At 48.7% G+C, this 20,551-nt stretch overlaps 1 protein-coding gene across 1 annotated transcript in view; it reads right to left on the bottom strand.

Annotated features, from left to right (window-relative positions):
* The window catches only part of LOC147884584 (ureide permease 5-like), a 202,790-nt gene extending 182,440 nt beyond the window's left edge, over window positions 1-20,350 (bottom strand). The window contains exons 1-3 of the mRNA XM_087397155.1: window positions 20,041-20,350; window positions 18,792-18,947; window positions 18,011-18,587 (exon numbers count right to left, since the gene is read on the bottom strand). Of these exons, the coding sequence (XP_087253281.1) occupies window positions 18,011-18,238 (228 nt within the window). The 5' untranslated portion in view covers window positions 18,239-18,587; window positions 18,792-18,947; window positions 20,041-20,350. The remainder of the gene's footprint in view (window positions 1-18,010; window positions 18,588-18,791; window positions 18,948-20,040) is intronic.
* Between the last annotated feature and the right edge of the window lie 201 nt (window positions 20,351-20,551).

Here is a 20,551-nt window from a genome sequence, read left to right as displayed (position 1 = left end):
CCTGGAGCTCAATGCCAAAGGACTAGCCCTGAGTACTGAACCTGCTGACTCTGGAGAATCAAATACCACCTGGACATGAGCTGCAGCTCCTCCCCGTGAGCTACTGCCCTCCCCTCTCCCTCTCTCAGCCAGCCCCCTCTCCCTCTCCCTCTCCCTCGCTGCCCCCCCTCTCCCCCCTTCGCTGCTCCTCCTCTCCCTCCCCTCTCGCCAGCCCCCTCTCCCTCCTCCCTCACCCTCCCTCTCCCCTTCCTCCTCCCCACCCTCCCTCTCCCCCCCCCGCTGCCCCCTACCTCTCCCTCCCTGCTGCCCCTACCTCTCCCCCACCCGTCAGCCCCCCCGCCCCCTCCCCCGTCATCCCTCTCCCCCCCCCGCTGCCCCCTTCTCCTTTGCCCTCCCTCTCCCCCGCCAGCCCCCCCGCCCCCCTCCCTCGCCCTCCCTCTCCCCCCCCCGCTGCTCTCCCCCTCCCCCATCCTTTCCTCTCCCCCGCCCTCCCTCCTAACCTGCCCTCCTTTCCTCTCCCCCTCCCCCTCCTTCCTCTCCCCCACCCTCCCTTTCCCTCCCTCCTATCCGTCCCCCAAGGAGACCCCAAAAAAAACAAAAAAAGAGAGTTTTTTTTTTTAAAAAAAGAACCTCCTCCCTCTCCCTCCCCGCCCCCTTCCTTCCTAACTCAGCTCCCCATGCCTCCCCCTCAGCCTACCTCCGTCTCCCCCTTCAATCTATCCTCTCCTTCCCTTCCCTTCTCTCCTACCCTCTCTTTCTCCTTCTTCCTGCGCCCACGTTCAAGGCGTCTTGGGCAGTAGTTTCACGGACGGAGCTTTTTCAGTGTTGGAATCGGCCTTTTCACATCGATTGGCGAATGAATCCCCATTCAACCAATCTCCGTCCACTTCCACCGACTGCAAGAACCGTCATTTTTTCAAAAGACGAGTTGCAGCAGCTCAAGAAAGATCTGGAATTAGAGGGCTCCACATCACTTTTCGCCCGCATCTATTCGACTTTTGGGACGTGGATTCTTCCAAGTGGTTTTCGACTCCCACGAGTCCAAAGCCCTTGTTCTCAAAGCTAATCCCCTGGCTTTGGGTTCGAGGAGGATCTTTCTTTTACCCTACACCTTGGGCTTCGATCCGGTCGAGGAGGACAGGCAGGTCACATAACTGTTCATTAGATTTCCTGGTCTTCCTCAGGTCTACAATCGACTGCTTGCCACTATCAGAGCCACATTCGGAGTGGTCACTAAGATCCCCTCCTTCCTGGCATGCCTTCTTCCTCGGCAGAGGCAGTAAGTGGAGATGGGGTGCCTCGTGTTAGGGTCATTGTCTCTGACCCTAACATCTCAGATGACCACATTATGCTTTAGCATCCAAACGGCTCTCTCTTTCGACAGAGAGTCGAGATTTCACGTAGACAGGACCAGTGCAGGACTTGCAGGACCCTTGGGCACTTTGGTAAAGATTGCCGAAGGAAGAGAAAAAGACCCAAGAGGTCTTCTGATGCGGCTCCTTCACGTAATACCATGACTGCACCTCCCCAGCACCATGTAGCACGCACTCCAGGACCAGCAAGAGCAATAGGGCGCCCTGCTTCATGCACCCTAGGACCACCAGGGGTAGTAGGGCGCCCAATGCCCGCAGCACACCCAATACCATGATGGAGAGCTATCAGAGCGGCTCCCTTACCTCAGGAGGAGACTTTTGATCCTGTTCAGATAGACGCCTTCGAGACTCCTGAGGTGGATGTTGCTGCAGCCCCAGATGCTACAGTTCCACATCAGGACGGGCCTTTAGATCCACCAGCCCCAGTCACTTTGGTTTCTGACCACGAGGGGGCTATAGGTACTTCTTCCCCACAGACTGTTCCTGCCACAGTCAGGACAACCGAGAAAGTGCAGGCGCAGATGAGGGCTCCTGATTCCTCTTCACCCCAGCCACAGGCCTCCTCAACCCCAAGCTCTAGTTCTACTGATAGAGGCCTGGCAGGTCCTTCTCCTCCATCTTCCACGAGTGCAGGTCTTCTTCGCACTCCTCGGTCAGACTTGCTTATCAGGAATTCTTTTTCGGCACTAGCAGATTCGGTGACTTTCATGGATGATGAGGAGTTTGTGCCCTCCACCTTAGGGGTCTCGGTCATTGGGATTCCTTCTGACAGGGCCTCCCTTTCAGCAGGTGTGGGGATCCTTTCACCTGTTGAGTTTCCTACCCTCAGCAGGAGTGTTTCGGCCCAGGGGACGCTGGTCTCCTCTACTAGGTCGGGTAAGCCTTTCCATCCAACATCCTCTTGTCGATGAGGATAGTCAGCTGGAACATACAGGGCCTAGGCGGAGTTCCACACCGTCGCCGTAGGCAGCTGATCCAGAACCAGCTTCATCCAGGTGTCACTAAAGGTGCTATTGATATCCTTTTGTCCAGGAACACAAGTGGATGCCAGTGATTGCTCTAAGTTTGGCAAACTGCTTTCAGGACATACCTTCTGGTTGCTTGCTATGGGCACAAGGGGAGGTACTTGCATTTCGGTCTCTCTTTCTATTCTCCCCTTGGTTGCTGGTCATGGTATTATCTCCCTTTCTAGAGCTCAATGGATCATTATTTTGATTGGAGGGCGTAAGATTGGTCTTCTCAAACTTTATGCTCCCAACAACAGAGGGGAGCGGATCTCCTTTTGGAAGGAGTTACTCTCTTGGGCCCCCATTGCAGATTCTTGGATCATTGGTGGTGACTTCAACATGGTTGAGTTGCCTATTAGATATCAATGCTCCACTCTCGTGTAACTACACGGGAACCAACTAACTCTACTTGTAAGCCCCCCATATGAGGAGAAGGCATTTGAGTAGCTCGGTTATCTGGTAGGTCCTGGTTTGGACACCAGATGGGGGCCATGTGTGGCCTGATGGCTGGACGGCTTCAGATAGAGTTGGCACACCGCCAACTAGGCTACATGCAAGTGCGGGAAGGCATCCCATGACTGACCGCACTGAGGGAAGATGAAGCATTTCCCGGGGCAGCCCACTCTCGGGTTGTAAGGCCCGTTTGGAGCCTCAAATGATCCCGGATGGCTCTGGGCCAAACGGAATCCGTAGGTTAGTTGCTCTGTTTTGTGCACCGGTTCTATCGTGTGGTCGGTGGCCTTTTTCGGGACCGACCCCTAGTCGGCCGTTTTGGGCGGACTGGGTCGATCACCCAATTGGGTCTAACCGACTACGACTGGTGGCTATATAAGAGCAAGCCCGTGAAGCCCATTTCATCACTGGCTACAGCAACCCTGATTCCTTAGCATCCAGCCTCCATCCTGTACTGTTTCCAGCTCGCCATCGAAGCTTCTTTCACAGGAGCGCACGGTTGGGAGGCAGCGCCATCTATTGTATCAGTTCTACAGTAATCAAATTTTTTGATTCTCCATACTATCTGCTTTTCTCTCTTGCATACGAGATCCTGTTATCTGTTTAGCATAGACGTTGTATTGTTTTCTTACATTACCTTCAGATAAAAAGGGAGGCAGACATGGGGCTCAGTGGCTTGGCTTTCTCTTACAGGACCTCAGGTTTTCTATGAGAGAGTTGACTCCTCTCGGGCCATTTCGGTTCGATGTCATCGGACTGAGTCCTGTTCATTGGATGTGGTACCACACCTTCCTTTTACAGCTGTACATGCCTCTGTGGATACTTCTTGGGAGATTCTAGCGAGCATAGCATCCTGGCATATCTGGAGAGCCAGATGCACAGAGGCTTTGGAGGGTACTCAGGTTCATCCCTCGCACACATTGGCTAGTATCTGGACAGACACCGTACATACTTTGATGGCCATATGGACGGGTATGCAGGGAGACTCCCGTGCAGCCTCAGCTAGGAGGGCTTCTTTCTTCATGGAATGGAAGGATTCTCCTTTCTTCTCTGAGACTACTACAAGGTTGAGGTGGCACTTTCAGCCTCAGCCTTGGTTGTTTTCCACCTCACTTTGAGGGGGTTTTTTATTTATCCTCATGATTTCATGATGTATTCCGCTTTGAGCTTGCTCTCGCGGGTTTTTTCTCTTACTTAATAGAAGTCTTTTTCTTGGAAGAAAAAAAAAAAGAGGGAGGCAGACAGGGTGGAATTCATTCTTTGGAGAGGGCAGCCTGAGATGCCTTCCTTTTTTAGTTCAATGGCAGGGACACTTGGTTGGATGATGCCTTTCATATTATGCCACAGTCACTCCTGTACTCTTGGTCGAACAGGAGAATACACATGCCCATTCATGCACGGATTGACAGATTTTATGTAGATGATTGGGCACTTGACAGAGGAGGATCTGTATGCATTTCTACTGGTTTCCACCTCAGATCATTTTCCAGTGGTGTTGCAGATTCTTGAGCCTCATCGGAGAGGACGCTCTGCCAGTGTCAGGATTTCGGATGCTTTTTATGCAGAGCAGAGCCTCACGGAGGATATTTTACAGATTTGGGTTTCTCACATACAAGGTGGAGCTGTCCACCCATCTCAGGTAGCTGCAGCCTTATCCGGAATTAGTGACTATTATCATAGAGTAGCTGATTCTAGGAGACGTGAGATTCTCAGATGCGAGATTGGTATATGCCAGCAGTTAGCGTCCCTTTAGAGGGAACAGCAAAAGAGGCCCACAGATGCTTGGATTCAGGAGCGCCTTGCTGCAGTAAGGGCTCATTTGCAAACATTGTTGGATCAGAGAGTAGAATATGCCTTTCATGCACGGGAATCCTTTTGGATTCAGATGGGTGGCAGGATCAACAAACACTTTTTCTCTACTCATGGGCCCAGACATAATAGAGATAGTGTTTCGCAGCTTGTTGACTCAGATGGGGTGTTACAGTCAGATCCTGATGCTGTCATGCGTGTAGCTTCAGATTTTTTTGCATCCCTTCTTACTGCAGATCCAGGCACACAGGCCATTGATCATGCCAGAGAGGTTATTTGGCAGTGTATCCCTGTATTGGTGAAGGATGAGATGTATGTTTCTCTGGATGCACCTTTCACCAATGCAGAATTCAAGACTGCATTACTTGCCCTTCACAAGGGCAAGTGCCCAGGTTCAGATGGACTTACCCCCTCCTTTTTTATTACTTTTTGGGAGCAGATTGGTGATCACATTACATCAGCCCTGCAGGGCGTGTGGGACTCTGGTGAGATGCCGTACTCACTTACAGATGGTCTCATTCATCTCATCCCAAAGGGGGGTAATAGGAATCTTGTGTCTCAATGGAGACCCATCACTCTATTGGGCACTTTTTACAAGATTCTGGCGAAAGCCATCAGTCTGCGGCTATAGGTTTTTCTTCCATATTTGATTCATGACACGCAGACAGGGTTTGTGCATGGCAGAAGTATTTTTTATAATATTTTCTCATTTTGGGAGGCCTCAGAATGGGCCATGTAGAGCCGCCAGAGATTGGCCATTCTACTCTTGGACTTTGAGAAAGCTCACGACAGAGTAGATTGGGATTTTTTAGAGGGTACTCTATCTCGCTTTGGTTTTTCAGATGCATGGATTAGAGGAGTATCCTCTCTCTACAGATCAGCCCATAGCCAGTTGCTCATTGGGGGGGTAAGAGCGGACAGGTTTCAGATTTCCAGATCTGTCCGCCAGGGATGTCCTCTTGGCCCGTTTCTTTTTCTGTTTGTGGCCGAAGCTATGAGTATCTACATTAGATCTCAAGCTGATATTTAAAGGCTGAGGCTTCCTATCCACCGGGAAGAAGAGCTCCTAGATAGTGAGTTGGCAGATGACACGGCTGTTTTTTTGGATGCCTCCCCCAGGACATACACTTCCTTCCGGACAGCCTTGGATTTGTTTTGCACGGTTGCAGGTGCACACATTAATTGGCATAAATCCAGTGGTTTTTGGATTTGCAAGGATGACACCCCGGATTGGGGTAATGATATTGGCTTCACTTGGGTACAGAGGGGCATCTCCGTCAAATATTTGGGCTGCCAGGTTGGGGTGGGCATCTCTCCTTCACAACAGTTTGCTCTGGTGTTGGAAAGCATCAAAAGAAAGCTCCTTTTCTGGAGCTCAGCCAAACTTGACTTGGCCTCCAGGGTGGTGGTTGTTAACCAGGTTATTCTAGCCACAGCATGGTTTGTATGCTCTTGTTGGTGCCACTCTAGGGATTGTATCACTCAGCTTAAGAGGCTTGTACGAAACTTTTTATAGAGTGGTCTAGATGGCACAACTAATGTTACAGCCAGGGTGGGGGGTTTGAATATCATCGACCCACATCTACAGTGCAGAGCTTTACTCTGCAAGTTCGTTGTGAGAGGGCTTATGCCAGGGCAAGAGCCTTGGAAGGATTTTTTTATCAGATGCATACAGTCTCGCACGCCCACTTCAGGAGAGGATTGGACACACAGTACTAGATGGGTTTTCACCACAGCCCACCTCAGGTCTCCCTCTTCCCCTCTTATGGTTGCTATCCTGAAAGCATGGGCCAGCTTCAGGAATACTCTTCGCAAGATTCCCCCATCCACCCGTGAAGAGATTGAAAGGCAGCCTATCATGTGGAATGATAGGATTTTGGATGAGCTTGGCAGACCACTTGGAGCTTCTCCTTTCATGCGGTGGCCAAGATGGGAGAGGGACCCTGCATCTACAGTGGGAGCATGGAAAGCCTTCACAAAGCTTCCTGCAGACCGACAGGCCCGGATGGTTCTTAATCTCAGAGGGAGTGCAGGGAGAGTCCAAGAGATTGATGCAGCCTTGCCGTTGGATTGGGTGGACATAGATGACATGCCTATTACTTGCTCCACCTGGATGGGGGCATTTTCCAGATTGGGAGTTCCTTTACAAGTGATTGCTTTTCTTGACACACATGAGGATGCCTTAGTTTTTTATGTTTCTTCGGGGGGCAGGCTGTCCAGATCCACAGACGATATCTTGTTGGAGGTACCATTTCAGCCAGTCAGGATAGTGGGCTTCATGGAGCATGGCTCTCTTTCACAGTGGTACTTGGATCCTGACCCGCTTCTCCTCGCCCTTGGCTCATGGAGGCTATGGCTCTATGGAGGTGTCCCAATTAAGTTTTTGCAGTGGGACCCTGGGGAATGGGAATGTATAGATGAAGGGCACCGAGAGAAGGGCATCACCTTCTTTCGTTACACGGTTAGTAATGCCAGGAAATTCCAGCTCAGCTGTAGGCGTTGGAGGCCCACGAGAGCTCATCATTGGGAGAACTTTCAGATTCCTGCTGACTTGCAGAAATTTTTTTGGCAGAGACTCTGGAAATCCCACCGGAATAGAAAAATCACTCTATTCTTTGGTTTTATAGTCTAGTAAACCTAGACATGCCACATGTCATATTGGGAGCTATCCCATATACACTATGGCTTTCTAGAGTCTAGTGTCACACTATATAGTGTTGTACTTGTCTTGAGTCTTTTCACATCAGTCAACATCAAGCTCTTTTGGTATCATGTGAGTACTTGTCCATTGCTTTCATTTCTTTCCATTTCAATTTCATTATGCTTGTTATCTTTCCTTTTCATTCCTAGTGTTAGCTTGCTTCTCTCCCTACCACTATGATCTTTCATGTGGTATCAGAGCCATGTTCCTAGCCCTGCTCTCTCTTTCCCTTTCCCTTCCAAGTGGTTGAGGTGAGGGAGGCCAATGAAGTTACTCTACCTCCTCCTCCTTGGAAGGCTGCCCTCTTCTCTCCTTCCTTGAGCTCTCTTCTCCACGGCATGATCTGCCACCCCTCTTCTCCTTCCTTCAGCTACATCTTTCTGTGACCTACGGACGATGTGACGCTTCTATCCAGATTCAAAAGCAGAATCACGGCTTTGTGTCTTCACAAAAGTTGTAGAGGACCTTGAGTACTACAAATTTAATTTTTTCATCATTGCAATCCGATTTTTCTATGAAAAGTTATAGCCCTTGCAAGAAGTGATGAAATTTGTTTCTGCACGCTGATTTTGTTCTGGAGCTCAATGATTTGACAGCCCAAGCATGATGCAGCCAACTCAACGTGGAGCTTTCCATCCTCTTCATCATTGACCTTTGATCCAGCCCACCATTCGCTCCTTCTACCCGACATCCTCTTGGAGCTGATGCCCGCAAGTTGGTGCCCGTATTCTGTCAGTCATTCTCTTGGAGCTGCTGTCCTTCTACTTCTATCTGCCATGAAGAAGTTCCAGACTTGCGCTAGCTCATGAGAACTTATCAAGGTGATCTTTCCATAGCTACACTTGCATTTCTACTCTTTTCCAGCCATGGAGTCTTCCAAATCAACTACCATTTCGTTCGAGAAGTTTAATGGTAAGAATTTCCCTACATGGCAAACAAAGATGCGTCTTGTACTTATGACCCAAACAAAGAAAAGATGAAACTCTGTTCTAGGTGGATGAAAACGGACCTCTCTAGCCTCCCAGATGATGATTTTGTACCCTCTACTTTTGGAGAGCCAATTATCGGCATCCCTATTGAGAGATCCTTCTCTCTCTCACCTGTGGACTTTCCTCCCCTCGGACCTCGTGTGTATGGCAAGAGGTATCCAGTAGAGGCTTCTGTTTCCGCCACCAGGTTGGGCAAGGTATTCCAACCCACTTCCTCCCGCCGATGAGGATAGCCAGTTGGAATATACAGGGATTGGGCGGCATCCCTCATCGCCGTCTCCCTCCTCTCCCTCCTCTCCCTCTCCTCTCAGCCCGCCCCCTCCCTGCCCCTCAGCCCGCCCCCTTCCTGCCTCTCCTTCCTCTCCCTCTCCTCTCCCTAGCCTGCCCCCTCCCTCCCTCTCGGCCTGCCCCCTCCCCTTCAGCCTCTCAGCCTCTCCCCTTTACCCCTCCCCTCCCCCCCCCTTCCCCCGCTCCCTCCTCACCTCCTTTCCCTGTTTTCTTACCCCCTATCTCCTGCAGCGTTTTTTGGAGCGGAAGGAGCCTCCAAATTGTCAGAGTCGGCCTCCTCACCTCGATTGGCGATGGATACTCCGTCAGGAAATCCTACTCCACTTCCACCGGCCGAGAAAACTATTACCTTTTCTAAAGACGAGTTGCAGCAGCTCAAGAAGGATGTAGAGATTGAATGCTCTACCACGTTGCTAGCATGCATCTTCGGGTCTCACCCCTCCAGATCCCAAGCCAGAGACTTGGATGCTTGCGGCTCTCCCCCCAGACCTCACTCCACGATTGTTAGATGTTCGTCTTCTGGGACAAGGTTTTTTCCAGGTCGTTTTTGACACTCCAGAGGTTGCGAGCACTGTTCTCAAAGCTGAGTTTTTACACCTGGGACACAGGAAGATCTTCTTTGAAGCCTTTCATATTGGTTTCGACCCAATGGAGGTAGATAAGGAAATCTTTTCGCTCTTCATCAGATTTCCCGGGCTTCCCCAGGTTTACCATCGACTTCTTTCTGTTATTGGGGAGGATTTTGGCGCACTTGCTAAGATCCCACCCCTCCCTGGGTTGCCATTGACTGTAGCAGAGGCAACCAAGGCTGATGGGGTACCTAGAGTTAGGGTCCTCTGTAAGGATCCTAACCTCAAGATGGATCATGTTATGATCCAGCGCCCGCATGGTTCCTTTTTTCGCCAGAGAGGAGAGATTTCAGGCAGACAGGACCAGTGCAGGGTATGCAGGACCATTGGACACTTTGCCAGGGATTGCCCAAGGAAGAAGAAAAGGCCCAAGAAGCCCTTTGGTACAGCTACCGCCCCATGGCCTCGACAGGGGGGACAGGGGGGTGGTACAGGTCCAGCACTTGCTCGTTGCCCTCGACAGAGGGGTGGTACAGGTCCAGCACCTGCTCCTCGACCTTCGCATATGGTGGTCCTCCTCAGGATGGTGGTGGTACAGGTCCAGCACCTGCTCCTCGGCCTCGACAGGGGGGTGGTACAAGTCCATCACCTGCTCCTCGACCCCCACCTACCTCAGGGGCACGCGACGCTCTCCAGTGGGTTCCGACACGTGTGCAGATCCCTCCTTCAGTTCATGAGGGTGCATTAGTGGACTCTGCTTCACCTCGAGCTGTCCCTCCAGTCTCACCTCGCACAGTCCGAGACACTGAAGCTTAAAAATCCTCCCCGGTTGCAGCTTCTTCCCTAGATCCAGCGGTGCCAGACGCTCTTCTTGAGGTAGTAGAGGTCTCCGCGGCTGGGCAGACACAAGATAGAGAGCAGTCCTCACTTCCTCCCTTGGATAGGGGGAAGGGGATGGTTTACACTATTGATCCTCTTCCCTCAGAAGGGATCCTTCGCACTCCGGTGTCTGGCTTGCTTCACAGGAACTCTTTTTCAGCCCTGGCAGATGGTTCAAATTTCCCTGAGGAGGAGTTTGTGCCCGCTACTTTTGGGGAGCCAGTGATTGGGTTTCCTATTAACAGGGCTTCTTCTTCAGGTGGCAGGGTTCTTTCCCCTGTTGATTTTCTGCCACTTGGTTCCATTCCTCCCTCCTCAAGCAGGAGGTCTTCCCCTGTTGAGGGGTTCCTTTCCGCCACTAGGTCGGGTAAGGTGTTCCACTCTACATCCTCCCGTCGATGAGGATTATTAGTTGGAACATACAAGGCCTAGGTGGCGTCCCACATCGCCGCCGTAGACAGCTGATCCGGGATCAGCTTCATCCAGGTGTTACTGGGGGTTCCATTGATATCTTATTTATTCAAGAGCACAAACTGGATTCTAGAGATTGTGCCAAGTCAGGCAAGTTGCTTTCTGGCCATACTTTTTGGTCACCTGCCTTGGGCACCAGGGGGGGCACTTCTATTTCAGTTTCGCAGTCGGTTCTCCCCTTAGTTGTTGGACACGGAGTCATTATTCCCTCTAGAGCTCAGTGGATTATTCTTTTGATTGGAGGGCATAAGGTTGGTTTCCTTAACCTGTATGCCTCCAACATTAGAGGGGAACGTGTCCTTATGTGAAAGAATTTGCTCTCCTGGGCCCCCATTGCGGATTCATGGGTGATTGGAGGTGACTTTAACATGGTCGAGTTACCGTCAGACAAAAAAGGGGGTAGAGAAGGCAGACTTCACTCTTTGGAGAGAGCAGCTTGGAATGCCTTCCTTTTTCACTTCTATGGCAGAGATACTTGGTGGGATAATGCCTTTCTTATTCAGCCATAGTCCCTCCTGTTCTCTTGGTCGAACAGGAGGCAGCAGATGCCTATTCATGCACACATTGACAGATTCTATGTAGATGATTGGGCACTAGACAGAGGTGGATCGGTATGCATTGCTGCTGGGGTTTTCACTTCAGACCACTTTCCTGTTGTGCTGGCTATCTCAGAGCCTCACTTGAGAGGCCGGTCTACCAGCATCGGGATTCCAGATGCCTTTTACACAGAGGAGGACCTTACAGAGGCAGCCCTACAGATATGGGTTTCTCATGTCCAGGGTGGGCAGCCCTATCCATCACATGTAGCTGCTGCCCTTTCTGGTATTAGCGACTTCTACCGCTCAGTTGCTTGTACCAGGAGACGAGATATTCTCAGACGTGAGATTGGTGTTCGCCAGCAGTTGGCAGCTTTGCAGAGGGAAGAGCAGAAATGGCCTTCAAATGCTTGGATTCAGGAGCGCCTTGCTGCAGCAAGGGCTCATCAGCAGATATTGCTTGATCAGAGAGCAGAGTATGCCTTTCATGCACGGGAGTCCTTCTGGATTCAGATGGGTGGTAGAGTCAATAAACACTTTTTCTCTACTCTTGGCCCTAGACATAGTAGAGAGAGTGTATCCCAGCTTATTGACTCACATGGGGTTTTACAAACAGAGCTGTCTTACGCATAGCTTCACATTTCTATGCCACCCTTTTTACTGCTGATCCTGAGACACATGATAGAGAGGATGCCAGACAGGCTATTTGGCAGAGCATCCCTGTGTTGGTGAATCCATGTATGCATGTTCTACTCGATGCACCTTTCACCAACACAGAGTTCAGGACTGCACTTTCAGCCCTTCACAGCCTGGATCGCTTACAGAGGGTCTCATCCACCTTATCCCAAAAGGAGGTTGCAGAAATTTAGTGTCCCAGTGGAGACTATCACATTTCTGGGGACTTGTTACAAGATTTTGGCCAAGGCTATCAGCCTCCGATTGCAGCCCCTTCTCTCTGATCTTATTCATGACACTTAGACGGGATTTGTGCATGGCAGAAGCATTTTTTATAACATTTTCTCTTTCTGGGAAGCTTCAAAGTGGGCCATGCAGAGTGGCCAGAATCTAGCCATTCTACTTTTGGATTTTGAGAAAGCTTATGACAGAGTAGATTGGGGTCTTTTGGAGGGCACCCTTCTACGCTTTGGCTTTACTGATGCTTGGATCAGAGGTGCTTCCTCTTTGTACAAATCAGCCCATAGCCAGGTACTTATTGGTGGTGTAAGGGGTGAGAGATTTCAGATTTCGAGATCAGTCCGTCAGGGATGTCCCCTTGCTCCTTTCCTTTTTTTGTTCGTGGCCGAAGCTATGAGTATCTATTCACCACATCACACCTCAGATCACCTTCGTCCCCTCTCATGGTTGCCATTCTGAAAGCTTGGGCCAGTTTCAGAAGCACTCTTCGGAGGATTCCTCCTTCCTCTCGAGAAGAGATTGATAGGCAACCCATCATGTGGAATGACAGTATTTCAGATGATCATGGCAGACCACTGGGTGCCTCACTCTACATGCAGTGGTCCAGGTGGGAGAGGGGACCTGCATCATCTATGGGGTCTTGGAAAGCTTTCTGCAGGCTTCCAGAGGAGACCAAATCAAGGTTGACAAGACATCTCAGAGGGAGTGCAGGGAGGATCTTGCAGATTGAGGCAGCCCTTCCAGAGGTTTGGGTTGACACAGGTGATATGCCACTCACTTCCTCCACTTGCGCAGGTACTTTTACGAGAGGCGGTGTTCCGCTTCAGGTTTTGGCCTTTCGAGATGCACAGGAGGATGCTTTAGTTTTTAGTGTCCAGGATGGTGGCAGATTGCTCAGGTCCATAGAGGACATCTTGCTTGGGTCTGCTTTTCAGCCTATCAGGGTTGTAGGTCTTTTGGTGCAGGGATCAGATTCAGAGTGGTTCCTAGACCCAGAACCCCGGCTACTCTCCACCGGGTCTTGGAGGCTCTGGCTCTTTGGGGGAGTTCCCATCAGGTATTTGCAGTGGGACCCCGGAGAGTGGGAGTGGACTGACGCAGGGCATCGAGAGAAGAGCATCCCCTTCTTTCGTTACACGGTCAGTAATGCCAGGAGATATCAGCTCAGTAGACCTTTGCATTACATCATCATCTGTGTCATGGTCTATGGCCCTCTTCTACACACACACACACACACACACAACCATATGACTGCTAGTGGATGCACACATGCACCTAGCAAGCCCTTGACCATAGTTATCCCAACATCCCTTGTCACTCAGCTTGCTAGTCTGGTGGCCCCTGTAGGGGAAGATGATCAAGTTGTTGTGCTCCTCTCGAGCATTGAGGAAAATTCTAAGTACCGGGAGATCATACCAGCATTGCGTGTGACACAAATGGGTTATCATGATATGGTTGCTATGCTTATTGATCATGACAGACGGTATGCAGACACTCTGGACTCCACTATACTATATTCCAAGGGCAAAGGCAAAGGCAAATTCAAGCCTTTCAAATGCAATCACTGTGGGAAGCTTGGTCACACCGAGGATCGCTGCTTCCAGAAGCTTGCCAAGCAACAACAGAAGGATCATATCAACTTGGTTGGGGCTGCAACAAGTAAAGACGGAGAAGAAGATGATGCTTTGACACCGACTCATGCTCTTACTATCGACATCAAAGATCTCTCTCTCTATTCAGAGGTCTATGTATCTGATGATCGAGACTTTTGTTTCTGATCTATTTTTCCTATAGCTTGATGTATTTTGGGGTCCTCTGCCCTGGGTAGTTCCCCTAAAATGATATGTATTGATTGTTTGGTTTTCATTGAGTCTAAAGGTCCTCTGCCTTGGATAGTCCTCCTAAAAAGATGTATTGGTTTTCCGTTTTTGGTGTGTGGCTTCCTAACATGTCCTGTTATGAAGCCAAGGGGGGATGTACTGTGGGAGCCATATGTATTGGCTTTGATAGGTCTCGTTATCAAGCCTAGCTGAGTTCCAGGATGTTGGTGTATTCCTAGACCTATGATTTGGTCATGTAGCCATGCTATAACGTGAGCCTCTAAGCATGTTGAGTCTCAAGCCATGAGAGTGCTTGGATCAACCTTTGAACATGCTTAGACTTTAGCCTCTGAGTTACATAGGGTACACAGTTTGATGACTGTCATTGTCATGTTCTATTCTTGGTTCCATTCTAGTAGTCTCTCACCTTGCCTTCATGGGGGGGTGTTGGAATATGAAGCCAAAGTGAGTCTAAAATGAGTGTTCTAGGTGGTCTAGGTGTGGTTTTATAGTCTAGTGAGTCCTAGACATGCCATGTGTCATATTGGGATTCATCCCATATACACTATGGCTTTCTAGAGTCTAGTGTCACACTATATAGTGTTGTACTTGTCTTGAGTCTTTTCACATCAGTCAACATCAAGCTCTTTTGGTATCATGTGAGTGCCATTGCTTTTATTTTCTTTCCATTTCATTTCCATTATACTTGTTATCTTTCCTTTCCATTCCTAGTGTTAGCTTGCTTCTCTCCCTACCACTATGATCTTTCAATCCTCCCCTCCATTGGTTGGGCATTTGCTCGGCATTTGGCACCGTGCTCAAGTCTCCTCCAGATTCAGCAGTAGCAGTGGTAGCAGATGACACGGTCCCCAGGATCATACTGGTGGTTGAGAGCCCAGAGTCCCTCCCAGAGTTGATTCTCCTAAAGACCCTTGAAGGGAGTACACTTCACCAGCAAGTGGAGATTTCTGTGTTACCAAAGGCCAGTGTCTTCGGTGCAGACAGATGGGTCACCTAGCTAGAGGTCGCCCCTGTGGCCATGGCCGAGTGCCTTCCCCCCAACTCTCGCAGAGCAAGCAGAGTCAGTAGGCCAGAGTCCAACACCCCCTCAGACAGGAGCAGTAGGAGTCTTAGACTCCCTGGGTGACCCCCTCAGAAGGGGACTTGATCTAGGTTTTTAAAAAAAGAAACCAAGCAAACAGGCCCGTAAGCGCTGTAGGCAGAGGGCTAGACGCATAGAAAGAGTCAAGGTTGTCTGAGAGACACTTGAGGAGGAGTAGCAGTAGGAGCCCTTATGTGGAGACCCACCTCCCCCAGCGGAAGGGCCCTTATATGGAGACCCTCCAGATCCCTCCCCCTCCTCCTCTCCACTCCCCCCCCCTCACCCCTCCTGCTATGATCACTTTCACCACCTGCCCCCTTCCCTCCGCCTCCTTCCCTCCTCCCTCCCCCGCAGCCCCCCTCTCCACCTCCGTAGCAAGTTCTTCAACCTCCCTCCCCTCCCCTGCTTCGACACCCCTGCCAGCAGGAAAGGGTAATACGACGTCCCCTTCTACTTCCTCATCGCAGCATCAGGGCCATTCGGGGAGGGAGCTAGAGGGACGCGGCTCATCCTCCCGGTCAGCAGCTCCCAACCTCTAGCTTGGGTGTCCCTTACCGCGGGACTTTTGGAGGTTGGGACTGTTGGAAAATGAAGCCAAAGTGAATCAAAAATGTTGTGTTCTAGGTGGTCTAGGTGGTGTTTTATAGTCTAGTGAGTCCTAGACATGCCACGTGTCATATTGGGAGATATCCCATAGACATTGTGACTTTCTAGAGTCTGGTGTCACACTATATAGTGTTGTACTTGTCTATTTTCTATTACAACAGTGAACATCAAGCTATCAATACATTGTGAGTATTTTGGTTATTGCCTTGCACTTGGTACTTTCTTTCCTTTCGATTCTGCCTTTCATTATGCTTTCCATATTTCCATTCCGTTTCTAGCTAGCTTCCATGTCTCTTCATATGGTATCAGAGCCTTCCTTCCTAGCCCTTCCCTTCCTCCTTGCTTCTCCATGAGGTAGAGGGTGGCCGGAAAGAGAAGCTGCCCTCTCCTCTTGGAGGAGCTCCCCTTCCCTACTCCTCTCCATTGAAGGCTTCATCAACATTGGGATTCTCCTCCAACGTTGTCTTCTCCAGCTTGAGCTTCTGCCACCTCTCTTCCCTTTCCTTGGTGAGCTCCTCTCCTTCCTTCAGCTACAAAGACATTCTAGAGTGGTGCTGTTTCTGTTGCTCTCTCTGTGACTTGTGGACGATGTGACACTTCTATCTGGATCTGGAAGCAGAACCATGACTTTTTGTCTTCACAAAAGTTGTAGAGAACCTTGAGTACTACAATTTTCGTTTTTACATCATTGCAATCTGAGTTTTCTATGAAAAGATATAGCTCCTGCAAAAAGTGACGAAAATTATTCCTGCGCACGGATTTTGTTCTTGAGTTCACGGGACGATAGTTTCCAGCCTACTGTCACTATCTTGATCTCCACCTCCATCTTTTGCTGCTCCAATTGGTGCCCATGAAGCTAAGCTATAGCTGCCCATGCAACTTCTCTTGCTGCCCATGTAGCTATCCTCTTTGCCCGTCATCTAGCTACACACGCTAATTCTAGCTGCCCACGCTGCTGCTCTTGCTGCTCAAGCTTCTCCTGTTGCCCACGAAGCTCTATCTTCTCGCCATTTGAGCTGCCACATTGCACACCTCATCCTCCTTCTATAACGGTGTGTAGACTCCACACTAATTTGCAGCAAGAAGATAAAGAAAAATGATCTTGATGTGAGGTATGGTTACTTCAGCGCTTCTCCGATTACTTCTCTGATTGCCCGTGGTGCTAGGTTTGCATATTGAGTGACTCTACTAGTCCTTGTGGCACCTCTATCCTCTACATCGACTTTTTGGTGACTCTCCATCTTCTATTTTGAGAGTCATGCCGTGACCGCTCCATGTAGCTACCCCATGGACTTCACCAACACATATTTTGGGGCATCTATGCCTAGTGCTTCATCGACATCGTCATCGACTCACAAGGATGTGCACACATGTGCAGTGGCTACTTGGAGGATATCTCTTACTCCTAAGAGATCTATTTTTATTATTCCTACAGCTTGATGTATTTTGGGGTCCTCTACCCTGGGTAGTCCCCCTAAAATGATATGTAACTTAGTGTTTGGTTCTCATTGAGTCTAAAGGTCCTCTGCAATGGATAGTCCTCCTAAAAAGATGTATTGGCTTTCCTATTTTGGTGTGTGGCTTCCTAACATGTCCCGTTATGAAGCTAAGGGGGGATCAATGCACCAACATCTTGGAACTCTCAGACAAAGAGGATGACTCCAGCTGGTCTTGTGGCTCGAGAGGTAGTTTGGGATCACATTCCAACAGTAGTCTCACAGGATTTATGTAGCAAACTGGAGGCGCCTTTCACGGATGAGAAGCTCTGGGAAGCCCTCAAGGTTCTCCCGATCTAGAAGTGTCCTGGCGAGGATGGCTTGACCAAGCACAATCCCTTTCTAAGCATCATGGTTGAAATCCCATAAGCTGACTTAGCAATTCCCCTTTCTTTTGCCATGCCATCAAAACTGACTTTCCTTGCACGAGCATGTGCAAAGTCGCCTTTGGTAGAATAATCTGTTGTTTGCCATTTCTTCTATCATAGGATTTTGTCAGGGCAGGCATGATTCTTTGGGATAGTGGGGCTAAATTTCCATAGTTTCAAGAACTCCATGGCTTGAGCACTCAGGTAATTGAGCTTATCAATACCTTCAGTTAGAGTTAACCAGAATGAAAAGTGCTCCAAGCAGTGTGGTGCATCTTGTTATTTGATGAAAACGAACAACTTTTTTGAAAAAAATTTATTATTGTAGAAATCCATAATTCATTTATAGATGGACTAGTGTAATGTCTTCCTTTTGAGACCTCTATCTTTTTGCACTTCAAAGCCATCAATGATTTCAGTCATTTCTTACTTAGCTTTTGGCAAGACTACTCGAAGCTCAAACATAGCAGCACAACAACTCCTTTTCCTTTCAATATCCTCCTTCACAAATAATTAAATTACATCCAAAGAACCAATTTAAATTCATTTTCACTAAAAAGATAACTCATTATCATCACAACTACTTTCAAGCATCACTCAAGTACAGTTTCCTGATAAGTATGCTGACCTGGACAAGCTGTATTGTGAAATTTTGGGGTGAGAAGCCAATCTCTCCAAGTGTGAAGGCAAAAAATATAGCCATGATAAAGTTACTGAATGCATAGTCCAGAAATGTGTGTTGTGGCAAGCGCCCTCGCCGTTCCAAGATGTTGAATAATACAGGCCAGGAACCAAGGCACAACAAAGAAATGACCATCAAAATGATGGCCCCATTTCTGTCTTCAACCAAGTACATAATCTTTTGAGATTTTCAACGCAGTGATAAGGAATTTAAAATTTGTTTATGAATGTCAGTAAAGATCCAATTTTGAAGGACACACACGCTCCCATCATCCACTGCCCTCTGCAACTGAGCAACGTTAGTGGCCCCACAATATCCGCACTACTGAGAAGCAGAGGCCTTCAGCTAGTGAGCAGCAATTCATTGAAGCAAAACCAGGACAAATCTAGCCCAGTTCTCTGGCAAGCAAAAGCCAACATTGGCAGTCCATGGAAGGCTTTCAGTGTCGCAAAATAAAAACTTCACTACCCGCAGGTAGCTTGTTGCAGCATATAAAGAACCACAAATAACAGAAACTTGGATTCTGCACATGGTCACCGTGACTAAATAGTAAGTTTTAAGTGAAATTCGACTGTGAGAAGCTCTTGAAATGAAGAGAATGAGGACATGAAAGACCTCACTTGAAGATCATAGGCCACTTTTAAACAATATTCCGATGCATCTTCCAGCAGTTACCAAGCAGACAGCCCTTGAAATGAAGAGAATAAGGAACAAATAAAGATCGTACTTGGAGAGAGGCCTCTTTTAAACAATGTCTTGCTGCATCTTCCATTAAATGAAAAGCCTGTCGAAGCTCAATACAAGATTCCCAGTAATTTTTCCAGGAGGAAGACTGAAATGCTTCCAGCAATTTACCACAAGTTTATCTATATGGACACTACACCTGCAACATTAAAGCAGGCCAGGTGGGTATGTCAGGTTTTTGATAAGTCAAGAGAAATGGACGATTCCAATTCTATAGCTCAAAAACATTCAGCCTATGCCATCCTTGCTGGAGAAAGACCCAGAGCTGCTAACCACTTAGTGCACTTTTTTAATACGGAAACCAAAACCTCCTGCCCCCCTGCCGCACACACATAATAACACAACACGTTTCACAGTTGTGTGCTTTAGCAATTCTATCAGATGTAGTCGCTTTTGCGTCTCTCCTTGAAATGTTATCCAAAGAAGTTACGCAAGAAATCTTTAAGAGATCTATTTGACTAAATTGTTCCTGTCTGTCTAAATCGAAACTCAAAGACTCTTAGTCTATAACTGATGTAAGTAAGTAGGTTTTTGGGAGTGGATGCCCCCTTTAGTGGCTCCACTTTTCATTTTTTTTTGCTACTGTATCCATATTCTTTCAGTCTCAGACCGTTCAATCTCCCACAGACTATGATGGACTTTCTTTAACTCAGATGGTTTCTCTTGTGCATATCAATTGCCTGCTTTTGGAACAGCATCATGGTACCATCTTGTCACGTAGTTCTTTGTACCGTTGTTTTGCAAGTTGAAAACGACATGGGAGGTGCGGAGATCGTCTCCTTGCATTCCAATAACCGGGGGATGCCCTCCATTAGTTCTTCACAAATATCCTATGTTCGTCCTGAACACCACGCGAGCAACTGCTCTCATGCAACCAAAAGTGTCAGCTTGTCGGTTTCAAATAGTGCCGCGCGGGGTGGGTCTGTACGGCATATGGAGTCCCAATCATCTATGATTCCGGGAGTAGATCTGACCTTTGTAATGCTAGAGGAATGCAGGATGCCTAACCAAACGTAGAAAGCATAGCCATCTCCAGCGTTTTACAGGACTACGCATACCGGAAGAGTTTCGAGCAAAGTTTGCCTGGAAAAGGAACTGTAGAAGAACCACCCCACGTCAAAGTCAAGGGGTGATGAAGTGCATGTGAACTAGAGACGTACACTGCAGCGAAGAAAATCATAATCTGTTTAAATCTAGATTCTGAAACGTATCCAGAAAGGCTTGTTACTTACAAGGCCGTTTAAATGGACCTCTCCGATCTCTGCGATGAGGAATAAGTCCACGAGTCATCAAGCATGCCAGCCTGATTGAGCCTGGGAAGACTACTCAGCTAATCGGATGAATCGCCAGCCAAATGTGGGAATTGGAAGAGAATTACATAACGATCAACTTAAGAGTCGTCAAGTCGAAGCACCTCGTTCTCTTGCTAGAACTTGGGACCTGCATTGTTTTACTTACGTAAACACCTTTCTTCGGGGCGGTAGGCTACAACGAGAGGGGAGCCATGTTGACGACGAGGGCGGATACATGTCGTGGTCGGGGGTAATTTCGTGGTCGGGGGTAATTCCTGCAGTCTACGAATGCGGCAATTGCTATCACATTTTGAATATGAAGAGCGAGGGGAAGAGGAATGCTGTGGCGGTAGAGTATGGAAGGCGGAGGACGCAGAAAGGAAGCAGGATCACGCATGCGATTACGAAAACAAAGCGCGAGCAGAAAAGTCTTGAGGAAGACGAAAGCACA

The sequence above is a fragment of the Dipteris shenzhenensis genome, chromosome 26, assembly GCF_047967505.1.
Source record: "Dipteris shenzhenensis isolate YYH24624 ecotype China chromosome 26, Dip_SZ_1.0, whole genome shotgun sequence".
Taxonomy (NCBI): Eukaryota; Viridiplantae; Streptophyta; class Polypodiopsida; order Gleicheniales; family Dipteridaceae; genus Dipteris; species Dipteris shenzhenensis.
The sequence above is the reverse complement of the archived record's forward strand: the minus strand, read 5'-3'. Positions and strand labels throughout refer to the sequence as shown.